General features: G+C 44.3%; 1 protein-coding gene across 2 annotated transcripts in view; it reads left to right on the forward strand.

Moving 5' to 3' along the window:
• The window catches only part of PREPL (prolyl endopeptidase like), a 76,184-nt gene that overhangs the window by 7,158 nt on the left and 52,683 nt on the right, over positions 1–16,343 (forward strand). For both annotated transcript variants that reach the window (XM_088477270.1, XM_088477269.1), the window contains exon 5: positions 2,950–3,153. In XM_088477270.1, the coding sequence (XP_088333396.1) occupies positions 2,950–3,153 (204 nt within the window). The remainder of the gene's footprint in view (positions 1–2,949; positions 3,154–16,343) is intronic.

Here is a 16,343-nt window from a genome sequence, read left to right on the forward strand (position 1 = left end):
TGTAATCCGTCCACACGTGTTGCTTGTACCATCTGGGTAGCACGGAGTGCTTCCTACCTCCAAAGCGCCTGTCACCATCCAGCGGCTTGTGTCAACTCGGCGGCGCTAGTCGCAGTTCTGCGGTTCAGGTGCGCAATCTAGCACACCGTTGCCAGTGTCATCCCGGTGGCACTGGTAGCAGCTCTGCGTTCCAGGTGCGCAGTCTAGCACAACGTCGTCAGTGTCATCTCAACGACACTGGTAGCAGTGCTACATTCTCTGCTGCATTCATCTCCTGAGTCTCATCAACCCAAAGGCTGCATCTCACCTTTGGCCCCCAGGCCACAACTAGCCAAGGCCAATCAGCCCTCAAGGCTGCATCTCATCCTCAGGCCGCAGCAAGCCAAGGCATTCCAGCCCTCCAGGCTCCTACACAGCCCAAAGACTGCATCTAAAACTTACCCCACAGGCCACCACTAGTCCAGGCGAATCAGCCCTCAAGGCCATCACCAGACTCTATTCAGACTTATTACCATCACTTTTCTAACACTCACCTGGGGAATACAGTTTGTAGGGGCCCACTCTTGAAGGGGTGTGGCCAGCCACCACATAAGCTTGGCTAACCATTAGGGACTGCATGGTCTGGGATCTTTTATAAATGTATATAACAGATACTGATAGTGCATACATAATAATATACCAGATTGACAACAGCAATGTAGTGAATATACCATAGTCCTGGGAACGCAGTATAATGTAACATATGTATAATATTTAAGCACATGATGGTGATTCTGTGTGTGTGTATATGTGTGTGTATATATATATATTTCACATTAATGTACTGTATCGGTACTGACCAGTCAGTGTCTAAAATGCAATAAAACTGTATTAGATCTAGTAAATGTGATATACATTCTATTGTAAAATAAATATCAACGATCTAAGCTCTTACCACTGGGATAACTTAAATATAGGTTAAGGAATGAATGCAGAGCTACAATGCCATTCCAATCACTGGCAGGAACTGTGTTTATTATGCCTACAGCCAACAAATGGGTTGGACATGATTGTGTCATGTCTACCCAGTTTGGCAGGAGGGAGAATCTTGATGTAGTTTCTATAGAAGCAAACCAAGCACTCGTTCATCAGTGGTCCTGCTTACCCAGTTAACTGACCCTCTTAACAGATTTTTGCACGCACAGGCTGGAACCTGACCCCTAGAAGATGGGTTTGGCCCGCAGACAGGCCCACCAAGGATTGCCCCTGTACCCCTGTTGCCCAGTTCGACCCTGTATGAAGCTTCTACTAACCTATTTTTATAACCTATGTAGTGTCCCAATAAAGTCATTGGGTGTCCTGCTGGATTGTAAGGAATACTGGACTCTAGTTAAGTAATATTCAGTGTTGTAAGGAATTCAATTCAGTAATATTTGCCCGATGCTCGGCTTGCGCACATATCGCCCATATACAGTAGTGCACCTTTGTGATGCCGGCGGGCACGATCTGTGGTTCCAGAATGGCTCATCGCATCCAACGCTGAGAATTGATACCCCTCCCCCATAGTTATTCCAAATCCCAAGTATGGCAACTTATAAATAAGATGTATTACTCCTTCATGTTTGTCATGGATTCTCACAATTCTACTGCTGAAAATTAGTTGTCTGATAAAGTGGTTTGGGTTGATTAATACATATATCTTTCTGATCGTTCTTTCCTCCTGCAAAATGCACTTACATTTCTTTTCCTCAGTACCCACCCAAGACTGACTTCATAAGCTTAAAGAAAATGTCAAATGTAATTGGCAATCTCCTTATTTGAACTGTTTGGGCATTTACATCCCTATTTACCCTTTGTGCACGGTTGGCAGTAACTATTAAATACACCTGCAAAATTTTATGAACTTGACTACACCTTGGTGTACGTGGTCTTGTGGCGGATTGTGGCTGTGAAAGTGATGCTTCTGCCTAATAAGGGTCTTATTTATCAAGGTGTTTTATCATATGCAATGAGTTTCAAAACTCGTTGCATATGATAATGGTGCGCCAGCCATTCTGCTCCCAACTGTCGTCTGTTTGAAAAATGACAGGAGCTGATTGGCTTGATTGACTTGTTGCGTATGATAAAACTCATTGATAAATGAGCCCTGATTCTTTTGATCTGTCATATCTATTGTCCTCTCTGATTACCAATACATTTTATGCCACTACAATTTTCTTTGGCCAATTCAAAATGTTTAGTACTAAACAGAATGGAGGCTCCACCTAAACATGAATTTTATCAGCATGTTTTTTGAACCAGTTTAAAGTTTGTCTCTTTCCTGACCCTCCTAAACCATGAGCGACCATAGAGATGACACTGTAGGCACCATGAAAGCCAAATTCAGGTGCCACAGAGCAGTGAAAGGGCTGCCCATTAGACCCTGCTCTTTTGGTGGTGGTACCGCGCACACACCCCTACTTATGGAACTGCTTGGATCTAGATTTCAATGTCAGTGTGTTTGACCTGGAAGTTTAAAGCGGCAATACTATTAAATGCAAAGCGCTGCGTGTTTTGAGCTTAATAATATTGCTGTTTTAAATATTACTGACAATTTTAGATTTCTATGTCAAACTTGCCGTGAAGTGGCGGCTTGCATTATCCACCACTTCGTAAATCTAGCCATAAGACTTACAGGATCTAACTATGGGGCGGAATCTCCTGCTTTTAAGCTGCTCTTCTATTTGGCCTGTTCAACCCAGAGACCCAGTTACTGTAAGTAGCAAGCTACTGTATTGGACAAAAGGCAGGAGGATACCCAATCTAAATGCTAATAAGGTGGAAACGTCTCTGTCATGTGTTTAGTATTCATTAAGCTAAGGTGAAAACATTTAACTTATGACACTTTATATATATTTTTGAATGTCTGAAGTTTTTTTGTGGAGATAATTTTTATTAACAAACAAATAATTTCTTAATTGCTTGTTGCAGGAGAAAACAGCTTGGAGGTTTTGTTTTGCCCAGAAGATGTTGGCTTGCAGGATTACTTAATTCAACGCATCCGAGTTTCGCTTAGCCAGAGTTTTTTGGCTGTTGCTTTAAAAGGTTTTGAAAGGGAAGAGTCTGACTGCATTGTTGTGAAATTGGAAGACGTGCCAGAAATAGAATGTCGTATACCAAATGTGTTAAATTTTGGTAAGTTTAACCGTCTTGATCCTAAGTCGGAATGGTGTGGATTTCAGATTTGTGAAACTGCCTGAACCAGACACAGGGCAGCTTTACAATTATGTTAATGCAGCAGGAGGCGTCACTCAGCATCAGATAATCTGCGATAACATCGGCCAGCTAAGTGACCCATAGGGTCACTGCTGAATCAGGTCACCAAACTTAAGTGGTATTGACTAAGATGGCAAAATATCAAGTTTGAGGATTCATTCAATGCACTATAGTAGTCTGTGTGCTATATAAGCTATAGCAAAGCAAGTGAAAATCAATTAAACTTGTGTTACTGGTAACTGAACATAAAACGTAGTGTTGCTCATTGTACTGTAAGATACCGGAGCCAAGTTGTTTTCTTACCAGATCTAGGGACCCCTCCAGACACTGGCCGCCTCCTATTTTCTCTCAGCCGCAGCTCCGCATTTTTTTATGGGTGAACAGAGCTCATTTTGTGATTTAACATCATGGTCATGTGAAAGCTGATTACAGGGCGCCCAATCCAAATCTCTCTCATTCTATCTAAACCATCTCTGGCACACAGTATGTTACTAGAGTATTAGGCTCTTACTTGTACCCCAGACAACCTATGCATTCCATTGGCTGCTCTTAGGGATTTTGAATAAGATTGTGCTAGACTCCCCTCTTGCTGGCTGATTTGGTTTTGACACTGGTCCTGATTTTTGCTGACCCAACTTGTTCCCGTGTTCATCATTTGGCACTTTGCAGTCCATCTGGGTATCAGTGGCTGCTCCATTGACCATTCCTTTCTTCACTTGGTACCAGCTAATCCTGGGGGCAAGGCAGTGGACATCAAGCTTCTAATCTATCAGCAAAGTCCGAACCTCCTTTGAAGGCGTCTCTAGTGAAAAGGTAGCTCTTTAGACTCTGTTTGTGCCAGCACCAATCCAAGACACGCAACCAATGAAGGTTCTATCTGTAATTTTACTAGTATAATTTACAAAATGAAAGTAATTGTCAATTGTGGGTTATTACAACTTCCAATCACCACTTTCATAAATGTCCCCAAACCTACAGTCGTGTGTAAGTTAATGGGAACAAAGTACAATTATAGGAGGAAAGTTTGGAGGGGGGAGGAATCTAGGACTTTGTGTGTGTTTACTGCACATGATGTGGGGGGGATGTAATTGTTTACACTGCCTGTCACTGCTACCAATTGGATAGTTTTTTGAGGTCCTCTGATTGGCTCTACCAGGGATGGGCATGGCCCTTGCAGAGCACCGAGAAGACTCAAAAATCACACCACTGTATTAATTTATGCCTTTGTGCTTATTAACTTTTCTCTTTCATCCACTAGGGGACACTGGAGGTCCTTACGCTGGGGTATAGAGGCGTGGATAACTGGAGTTGGCACTTTAAATAATTTAGAAGTGTGAAGCTCCTCCCCCTCTATGCCCCATCAGCCCTCAGTTTACAAAATGTGCCTATAGGAGCTGGTCACAATCTGCTGTGCTCCAGCAATACACATAGATTTTTCTTTACTTTTATTATTTGAATGCATCTTTTTACACTATATTGGTGCCCTTTCGCCACCTCTCTAAAGGTGGGGTCCGGGTAACCTGGCGCCCTGTTATACAGGAAGGAGTGCACAGGGTTTCATCAAAAGCCATTGACAGCTCCTTATTGCCACACAGCACTCTTACAAGCAAGAAGAAAGAGTGCTGTTGATAGAGCCTTCCAGAGGGAAGCGCAGTGAGTCCATCAGCTGCGCATCCCCCGCCTCCAGCCCCGCTGCCGACGCTGACTACAAAGGGAGCGCAGCGCTACAGCACTGCTTCATTTCATATGTCCACCTCCCTTCTCCCCGCTGACACTCGCGGCATAGCGCTTCTCAACAGCGGGGCTTGCAGGGGGGAGGTGTTGAGGTCTGTGCAACAGCATTTTCTCCTTCATCCACTAGGGGACACTGGAGTTCAAGACAGTGGGTTATAGACAGTGGTAGAGTAGAGCCTGGCACTTTAAAAAAAATCTAGAAGTGTGACTGGCTCCTCCCCCTCTATGCCCCATCAGCCCCAGTTTTTAGAATGTGCCCGAGAGAGCCGGAAGCACATCAGGCTGTCTCCAGCCTTTTTAATATAAATTTTTTTTTTAGAGCTTTTTATTTAAAGCATTGAGGACAGGCAGACTGTTTACTGTGGCAGTCTGCCTGCTACGTGGGAGCCGCCGGGAGGGCACCGCCACGGCTACTGCAGCCTGTGTCCGGTGACCCTGAGGGGGGACTTTAAACAGAGTCATCGGACTCCATGAGGACCCGCCACAACTGAAACTGGTTCGTGTCCGGGTTTCCTCATTTGCCCCCCAGCCCAGCAACCCGGCCGCAGCAGTTTGTAAGTATATCCCACCACTACTGACTAGCTGGAGTGGTGGGCCAAAACGCTGGGCTTAGGGACAGTACGTGCTGCGCGGCTGTAACACACAGCTCCTTCCAACCTGCCACGTGGTGGTGTCGGAGCTGCTGATGAGACCCGCCGCTGCACTCGGCAGTCAGGGTCTCTGGCTTATTCCTAGCTATTCCCCTCCTAATTTAAGGAGGGGATGGAGCGCGGCCCCTGCAACATCAGACGATGGGGACAGCGCGGTGATGCCGCGGCTGTCACTAAGGACGCCTGCTCCTCCTCTATATAGGAGTAGTAATGCTGGTCGGTGTAGCTCACACAGTAATGACAGACGCCGCACTGCTGTTCTTTAAACAGTACAGCGTTGACAGGCGAGGTCCCGCCATCTGCCATAAGCAGTGTAAGGTGCCGGCTTCAGGAAGCCAGACGAGTCCCTCTAAATGAGGCAGTGCAGCGCTGACAAGCAGCGCAGTCCTTGGTCCTACGCAGAGTAGGCTGTCCTTGTTGAGAACAAGGGCTCAGCCTTATAAATGTGTTATACTGGCGGGGGCTTATGCCGATGACTCCCCGTACCCTGCTCAGAAGGGCCGGGGGGGGAAGGTTGTCCAGGTCTACCTTACATACGCCCAGCTCACTTTTTACTATAAGTGGGCAGTGGTGAGCCTTATAGTACGCATGCGCGTGTATATAAGCCGGTATTATGAAAAGGGCGCGTCATGCATGTTAGCGGCGCCATCTATAGTCGGGCTCGTGCTCTCCCTAATCTGAGAGCAGCGCTGTTCTACCAGTGCTCGCTTCAGCAGATAGGTTAGCTCTATAGCAAAAGGGCTTTAATGTTATAAATATTAGTCACTGTTCTGGTGTTGCTGCCAGAATTTCTGGTTATAGCATACCCTTAACCCAGGGTTAGCAGATTATTGCATCCCATACCCAGGTTTATGCCTCACATTGGCTCACCTTATAGACAGGCAGAACTCTACCCATGCATATATGTGGCAGCACATATACTAAATTATAGGCTGGTTTTTAAAAAACTTCTAGTTCACACCAGCCTTCTGTGTTTACCTTAGAAGGTATGCATTTGTGCATCTATATAGATTATATTTTAGGTGCTCCCTTCGGCAGCACATACAAGAGGAAGTTAATTACTGCCGGTGGGGGGGTCTCTCCGTGCTGCCTCACAGCACGGAGGTTGTCTTTTTGATTCCCGCTTTAAAAAAGCGGGTGCATCTGTAGCTCCAATGGCACACCTGATGAGGCGAGTACACCAGTAACAGAAGGGTCCCAGGATAGTTTGGGACAGCACGCTGCTAAAATATCCTGCTTTCTATGCCATAGCAGAATGACGACCACATGCGGCACATGAGCAGTCCCCTTGCGTGGAGGTATGCCACATGTATGTATGTATTTGTATTTTATACTAAGCCCTGCTTTAGAATATATACATGTCTGGAGTGAATTTTGTCCTGGGGCTCAATTCCTTCCATAGCTCTACTATTGCTCATGTTCTATTTTCAAAATATTATCGTCACCTACTAATCTTGTATGTAGGTAGAGATGTGTATGTGCATATATATATATATATATATATATATATATATATATATATATATATATACACACAGTCAGGTGCATAAATATTGGGACATTGACAGAATTTTCATATTTTGGCCTCTATTCACCACCACAATGGTTTTGAAATTAAACAAACAAGATGTGCTTTAACTGCAGACTTTCAGATTTAATTTGAGGGTAATTACATCCAAATCAGGTGAACGGTGTAGGAATTACAACGGTTTCTATATGTGCCTCCCACTTTTTAAGGGGCCAAAAGTAATGGGACTATCAACGCCAAAGCTATTTCATGGACAGGTTTGGGCTATTCCCTCGTTATTTCATTATCAATGGTATATATTAATGGTGGCTCTATAGACTAGAGTCATGTTCTGCAGCTTACATAGTGATAGTCGCAATTCCCTAAGGCATTGCTTCTATGATGAACCCTATACATGACTGGGGCCTTTTTGTATGTGTGTGTGTATATATATATATATATATATATATATATGTATATATATTATAAATAAAGATATGTACTTTAATCCTCCTGGGGTTATAGTTCTGTTATTGTCAGTCCCTATCTGTCACCTCCCTTTAGGGTGAGCTATTGTTATTTTCAACTTTGCACTTGGCAGCAAACTTATAAGACACTAAGAAGGCGGGGTGTGTATGTGTGTGTGTGTGTGTGTGTGTGTGTGTATATATATGTATGTATATATATATATATATATATATATATATAATGGCATGCTGATCTCCTGGGGCAGGACATATATAGATATAGCATGCTGATCTCCCTGTGCAGGAGTCTGACAAGTAAACTTGCTGTGTAGACACTACTCTCCCTTTCAAAGAGATTACCTTCTCATGCAGCTATGTTGTCTGTGTGTATATATACTGATATATTCCCATTCCTTGTATGAATATTTTCTAATAATTGGAAAAACCTGGTTTTTAACCCTATTGGGGTTATCACTACAAATATATCCCTTCTTTTCGGGGGATAACTAACGCACTCTGTCTATGTACAGGTACCCTTCTCAGTATAGATTCCGGTACTCCATATTATTGTCTTGGCACATACAGTATCTCAATAACATGAGTCTCTGAGGGCCCCTAGGTACAATCTATCTGTACATAGAGCATCCAGGTTCTATTCCGTCCTCAGGGCTTAATTTGTTAAATTACATGAAGGCCTAGGGCCATCCGCCGATATAGGCAGGGTCAGGCCTGGATTGTATTAGATTTGTGGGCGTAATACACACTTCACCATTATAAGTGTTAATGTACTGATACTTACACGAGCAGACCGTTTTGTGTTATATGTAAAGTTTCTATATGGATACACATCCCTAATTATAACAAGCTCAGGTACAGACTACTGTTGTACGACCTTCTTGTCTCCATTAACATTTTGCTAGTTTATACAGCAACATCTCCGGACTAAAGTCCGTGCTGTAGAGCGTTGGGGCTTAGCCCACTGAAGCTACTCCCTATACCTGATGTGGCAGGTTGCTGTGAGATGGAAAAGGTCAGTGACTTTCTACATAGCGTCCAGAGGGCTTCTGGACGCTCACAGGTAAGCGGGCTTACCCCACTAATGCCCAGCCTGACATTGCATAGCCGTTATTCTCCCTTATGCACACTAGCGGTGGTCCTAGCAGCCATCCGCTCTGTTAATCAGTTGGCTCTACACTTTAGAGCTTCCCTGGGGCATAGTTTCAACATTGAGATTAGTGACACTATTCTACTAGAATCTGTTGACTGGTACCTGACTGGTACTTTCATGGTTGTCCTAGTGCTTTAGCCTTGCTGTATGGAATGCTTCCCTATGTTGGTAGCTCTCCCTGGGTGGCTGTTGCATACATGCTCTTTAACTGCTAGGGTATCCTGGGTGTTTCAGAATATGTTCAGGCCAGCAGTTGTACTGACTACGCACTTCCATCATGTTGGAAGTTGTCTGTTGTTTTGGAGTTTGTGGCTGTGATTTTCTTTTCAGCTGCTGGTGTTCAGTCGCTGTTTTCTACTCTGTTTTCGGAATGGGTTGTTCTGCTGTCTGACCCTCTGAAGGTATTGTAATCTCAATCCTCTCAAAGCTGCCTCGGCCTTATTCCCAGTGTGATCTCCACTCGTGGGAGACTTCTATGGTCTCTTCCTTCTGCTGGTTTACAACTTTGTAGTAGTTGGACCTCCAGAATGGTTCATGGTGACTGTTCGGCCTTGACTTTCACCTCCTTGCATACTCTTTGGCCCTCATTCAGAGCCGTACGCTCTGAGCAGAGCGCACGCTCTGAATGAGGGCCGTCCTCCATAACTATGGAGCGTCCTCCTGGACGCTCGTATAGCTGTGGGTCACCACCCACAGCCTATACGAGCGTGCAGTTTGATGGCCGCGATGGTCTTGACCATCGCGACCATCGAAACTGCGAGCCGGAGCCTGCGGTTGAGGTTTTCAACCGCAAGGCCCGGAGTGATTTTGGCTCTATCAGAGCCAAAATCACTCCCACTGACATCACTAGTGATGTCAGTGGGCCGGCTTCTGATGGGAGGCGTTCCCTTAGGAACGCCCCCGTCAGGGAGGCACGCCCCCAGCACGCCCACCAAAGGGGGCGTGCTGTCAATCAACATCGACAGCACGCCCCCTTTGATCAGACACAACGAGCGAAGGAAAGTCCTTCGCTCGTCGCGTCTGGCGCATGCGCACGACGGAGCTCCCTCCGTCGTGCGCATGCTCAGTGCAGAACATCGACCCACTTGCGAGCGGACAGCCGCTCGCGAGTGGGTCTGAATCAGGCCCCTTGTTAGGAGTCTGTGGACAGGATCAGCTCTGTTTCTGTAGATTGGTATCGTTATACTTGTATCTATATGATTATGTCCAACAGTGCTGGTTTTCTACTAGCTGCGACTGTTGCAGTTTCCTGTTTCCGAATCTGGTACGGTTTTCTCTAACTTTGTTCTCGGGTTACTGCCCTTCTCATATGGATTCGGGTTGGAGTTCTCTGCTCCCAACAGTCCGGCTTGGTCTGTTTTCAGCTGAGTTTACAGTGTTCTGATGCTTCTCACCTGAGGGTGTTTTCTCGCAGCCGCTTATTCCATTCTACTTACGCTGTAAGTTGTGGAATTTCTGTGTCTGTTCCGCATGGAGCTCCGATTGTCTCCTGGCTCACGACACTTGATCCTCCGCTCTTGCCTTCCGTTGAACCTCTGGTTCTTGGCTTTCCCGGTTTCGGTTGGCCAATGGGTCAGCATGTTCTCCGCGCTTCCAACCCGGGAGGTTGGCTTTGGGACGTCCCCACTGTCTTGAACTCCAGTGTCCCCTAGTGGATGAAGGAGAAAACAGGACTTTGGTACTTACCGATAAATCCCTTTCTCCGATTCCACAGGGGACACTGGATGCCCGCCCAGCGCTGCGTACCTGCCAGTTGTTTGGTTCTTTCTATGGTTGTGTGACTGCATGATTCCCTGCAGTGGTTTCCTCTGTTCTCCTTCAGTCGGTCTTGTTCCGTTCTGTGGTCTTCTCCTTCTTCTCTTTGTTTTCCTGTTGTCCTCCGTCTCCTCTCGGGCTCAGTTCTTAAACTGGGGCTGATGGGGCATAGAGGGGGAGGAGCCAGTCACACTTCTAGATTTTTTTAAAGTGCCTGGCTCTACTCTACCACCGTCTATACCCCACTGTCTTGAACTCCAGTGTCCCCTGTGGAATCGGAGAAAGGGATTTATCGGTAAGTACCAAAATTTGTTTTCTTAGCTCTTAAGAGCATAAAGAAGGGGGCGGAGCCTAACAGCGCGGGCTCTCTAACCCTATAAGTGCTGCAGCGGCTGTTAAGAACAGCCTGACTGCCGTATTCTACTGTGTCTGCCTGTATCTCTCCAAAGAGTGTGCAGCACTGATACAGAAGGATGATTCCCCCACAAACATCCCTAGAGGCTGTGACTAGCACTAGAGGGTGTACATAGTGCAGGGAATCAATTCTGTGGGAAGAGAGTGGTGTGATCTCCGCCTCTATTTCTCTAAGTACCTTCTGTATCTGTACTGTCCATCTGTGTGGGTGACTGTGTGTTTATATGTCAAACAGAACAAAGGCTTCTCAAAGGATGTTGGTCTGTTCTAAGTTTAACAACAAACAAACCAAGCCGCATGCCCCTGGGTCCACGTTATGTGATGCTTGTATAGCAATAGATCCATCTATGGCTACTACTGACTCACCTGCTCCTCATTGGGCCGCTGACATGGTAGGAGTTATGTCGGACTTAACATCAGAGTTGGCTGAGGCACGGAGGTCTCAACTTCCCTGGGTGCTGGATTATCCAAGTCTCTAGTCACCCTGGTACAGGCATAAGTACAGCAATATCTGCACCCTCCACTTCCTACCAAAAACCGTCTCAAAAGTGTCCTCTTACGACTGTACTCTAGTCAGAGGAGTCGGACGAGGAATTCCTCGTACCGGAGGATACCGAAGGTGGTGAATTTGAGGAAGTTTTTAAACGATGACGGTACCCCTCAAGAGTTAGAGTCCGCCTCTCCCGGGATGGAATCTCTAATTTTGGTGGTCAGAAAAAATCCTTAATTTACCTGAGGATATAATTCCTGCATCCCATGAGTGTGAATTATTTCATGAACAACCAAAGAGCTCGGCTGTTTTTCCATTCTCACAACAACTTCAACAGCAGCTCTCAGTGGCCTGGAAACAACCAGATAAGCGGTTCCAAATTCCACGTCGGTTTCCTTCTAGCTATCCTTTCCCATCATCCATGATGGAGAAGTGGGAAACGCCTCCTGTGGATGCATCTGTCTCCCGTCTCTCTAAGAAAAGGGACTCGAAGCCAGCACTTCCAGTACCTGAAGCTACAGTACTAAAAGACCCTTCGGATCGTAAGTTGGTGACAACACTAAAGCTGGCCACACACATAGCGATTTTTCACCCAATTTGGCCTATTTCGACGAATCGTCACGACTAATCTTGTAAAATATGGACAAATCGTGAGTATCCACTCTTGATCACGATGCGCGTCGTATCTCGCATCTTCTGATCTGCTGTGCTGTAGGGCAGATTTGCCAATCTGGGACACGATGGGTGCCGATCGTGAGTAGTTTTTTACTCACGATTAATCGTACAATTCATCGTACATCATGAAATTTGACAGACCGGAGCCTGCACACGCCCATCTGCCATCTTGTGCAGCATCGTGATTGCAAGAAGAAGGAAGCACTATCAGGAGCCTGCACAAGAAGTCTGGAATTCAGGACTATGGTGAGTATTGGTACTGTATTAAATGTAACCACACTGCCCACCAATGTGTGCCACCAACCTAGAAATGCATGACCCAGCCACCGCCCACCGGAATGAAGTGGGCACTGGCTGGGTCATGCATCAACCTCCCACTGCCCACCAATGTGTGCCACCCACCTAGAAATGCATGATCCAGCTACCGCCCGCCGGAATGAGGTGGGCGGTGGCTGGGTCATGCATCATCCTCCCACTGCCCACCAATGTGTGCCACCCACCTACCCACCAATGTCACGGACAACCTAAAAAATACCTTCAAAAACATCAAACACTAAAAAAAATTTAAATTGGCAAAAACATATTTAGTTCTACAACAAAAAATAAAACCTTACAACAATATTAATTCATATATTACATTTGTTTTTATTCTTGTAATACATTTGTATATGATGGTAAAATATACTACTATAACAAATGTATATCAAGAACATAAACAAATACATTGCACCAATAAAATAACAAACATATTACAATACTTTTAAAAACACAATACATTCCAGAAAAAAAACATATTCAACTACAAAAAAAACATTAAAAACCATCAAAAAAACATTTAAATACTTTTAAAAACACATTACATTCCTCTAAAAAAATATATTAAAATACAATAAAAAAAAATTAAAACCAGAAAAAAAACATATTACAATACTTACCAAAAAAATCTTAAACTGTAGAAATATACATTCAAAATTTACAAAAAAATTCACATTTCTAGATGAATAAAATGTCCTTTTTTTTTTTTTATTCCTAGGAATGTCTATCGATGGTGAACGTGAGTTTGTGATGGGATTCCTAGAGATCCTCCAATCAAAGGAGTGTCTGTAGCGGATATCCTGTCGACAGTACCACAACAAATCACAGAAATTGGCAGCTTTGGGGGTGTTGTTTTACTACACCCAAAAGTTCATTGCGGATGCTGATCTAAAAGCAGTCTGACGAAAAATCGAGAACCTGTGTACCGTCTACATAAAAGAAAAGAAAAAAATGGACGGTTCAAAAAGGTATGGAGCAGGCACGGACAACTTGTACCAGCCAACACTCTGGTACTATCACCTCATCAGCTTCATTAGTGAACAGGAGCCACAACTCAAGTCAGTTGTCCTGTTGGCCGAGCGAGAGGGAGAAGAGGAGGCGGCAGAAATGAGTGGACTGTCTGAGGAAGTTTTGGTAGATAGAGACACAGTACATAAACTAAAACCTTTTATTGTTTTTGTAGTTCAATCCCAATTGTCCAATATAGTAATTTAGCTCACAGACAGTCCTCCTGCCATGGCACCGCACCTGGTCCGTTGAAATAGGCCATATACTCATCCCTCACTTCTTTGGCACATGCTGTCGATGTTGTAGATATTGGTGGTGCAGACAAAGATGTAAACTGGGCAATGTCCTCCGGAGGTCCTACATCTTCTGGTCTAGCTGTGACTTGTCCTCGCTGTGTAGTTTTCCTTTGCAGAAAGTTATGCAGCACACAGCACGCCAACACGACCCAGTCTATCTTCTTCATGCGTAGGTTTATGGTGGTGTGGAAAATGCGGAACTGGTTGCTCAGTATTCCAAACGCATTCTCCACAATGCGCCGTGCCCGTGATAGACGATAATTGTAGATTCTCTTCTCTCTGGTTAGGCCCCTCTGTGCAAATGGCTTCATCACATGTTCATGTAATGCAAAAGCCTCGTCTGCAACGAAAACATTATTTAGGTCGTGTTTTGTATCGTCCACTGACTGCAAGTTGAGGGTTTTGTTGGTGAGTCTCTGGTAGAATGTTGTCTGTTTAAAGGACCCTCCAACTGAAGCACGGCCATTCTTGCCAAAATCCACAAACTAAAATTTGTAGTTGGCATTCACCACTGCCATGAGAGCGATGCTGAAGAAGCCTTTATAGTTGTAGTAATATGATCCGGTGTTGGCAGGTGGGTTGATGCGGAAGTGTTTTCCATCGATGGCTCCTCCGCAGTTAGGGAAATTCCAACGTTGTTCAATCTCTTCAGCGATGCTCTTCCACTCCTCCACAGTGTTAGGAAACTGGAAACTGGAAAAAAAAATTAAAAATGTGTTAAAACATGACAACAATATTGTTCTTCTTTTTTTTTTCCTATATAGACTCCCACCCAGCCTGATATGTCCTCAACGTCGGATCTAAGTTTGCTCGCGGACAGCGAAGGGGATAATTTGGCCCCAGTGGACACACTCATTCTACCAGGACCATCATCTTCATCGCTACCACCCCCCAAAAAAAAATAAAAAATAGGGAAGACAGCAGCAGCACACTCCACAGGAGGACTTTTCTCCAGCAAGCTGCAAGAATCCTTCACAAACCGCCGGATGATATTGACAATTTTACTGCACATATTAATAGTCAAACTAGAAAAATGGATGAGGTAACTAGTAAAAAATTCCAAAGGCTGACCTATGACCTTTTAAGTAGGTCACTCAACAGAAAAAGCACGACTCCACTTATATTGGTGACCCACTGGTTTATTCGCCTGCCCCAAACACCTATGTCAGCCCCCCCCCACACCCAGTTGGAGGTTACTCCCAGCACCCCAAGCACCATTTATAATGCTCTGCTGGAGTCAGAGGAAGATTTGCCACGTTATTCTTAATTTTTATTTTATTTTTATTCTTCTTGCCTGTACTATCCCCAAATTTTATCACTCATAAATAGGTGCTGGCTGTATGCTATACGACGGGGATGACACTAATTGGACAAGGTCACTACACACACGGCGCAAGTGCAGATTGCTGGAAGCCGGGGCCACAATCTGTACTTGTGCCATGTGTGTATTGCCCTGTTGAATCTGGTGTCTGACCCACTGTACAACATACAGCTGGCTACCTATTGGGATGGATAAAATTTGGTGATAATGCTGTTTTGTACAACTTATGGTGCATACACACGATCAGATTTTTTCTTCAGATATGGACGATAACAATTTAAAAATCGTTCAGTCGTTCATATCGGATGGAAAATCGTTCATATCTGACATGCCTGAACGATAGGCGATCAACGATGCGCGTTCCCGTTTGTCAGATAACGATATCTGACATCTGATGGGTTTGCAGTCAGACTTGGACGATTCCATTCATTTTAATGCAGTCAAAAATCGTTCAATCGTTCAAATCGTTCAAAACTTTGGTCAAATCGTCCAAATCGTTCAAATCGTTTAATCGTTCAGTCGTTCATCTGACAAGTCTGACAAATCTGACCGTGTGTACGCTCCATTATGGTGCATACACACGATCAGATTTTTTCTTCAGATATGGACGATAACGATTTAAAAATCGTTCAGTCGTTCATATCTGAAGGAAAATCGTTCATATCTGACATGCCTGAACGATGGACGATCAACGATGCGCGTTCCCGTTTGTCAGATAACGATATCTGACATCTGATGGGTTTGCAGTCAGACTTGGACGATTCCATTCATTTTAATGCAGTCAAAAATCGTTCAATCGTTCAAATCGTTCAAAACTTTGGTCAAATCGTCCAAATCGTTCAAATCATTTAATCGTTCAGTCGTTCATCTGACAAATCTGACAAGTCTGACAAATCTGACCATGTGTACGCTCCATTATATACATGTTGATTTTCTATATAAAAAATAACTAAAAATTATGTTATTGCCTACAGTTCAGTGCACAGTCTGGTTTATGCAGCCTAATTCGCTTTCCAATAAAGAGTTTAAATAAAAAACACATAACAATTGTTATTGGCCTGTCAGTTTTTATAAGGAGTTTAAAAAAAATGTAAAAAAAAATAATAATATTTAATTAACTACTATGTAGTGTTTTTGCCACACACATGTTAATGACTTCTATGCAGCGCAGTCTTGTTAATGCTGGCTTATTGGCTGTCGCAGTTATGATAAAGAGTTGATTTAAAAAAAAAACTACAAAAAAAAATGAACTTTTTGGTGTGTTTTTTTTTTTTTTTCCCCCTTACCTTGCAACACTGGTACTGCAGCA

This window comes from Taudactylus pleione, unplaced genomic scaffold (assembly GCF_031769625.1).
Source record: "Taudactylus pleione unplaced genomic scaffold, aTauple2 ptg000201l, whole genome shotgun sequence".
Taxonomy (NCBI): domain Eukaryota; kingdom Metazoa; phylum Chordata; class Amphibia; order Anura; family Myobatrachidae; genus Taudactylus; species Taudactylus pleione.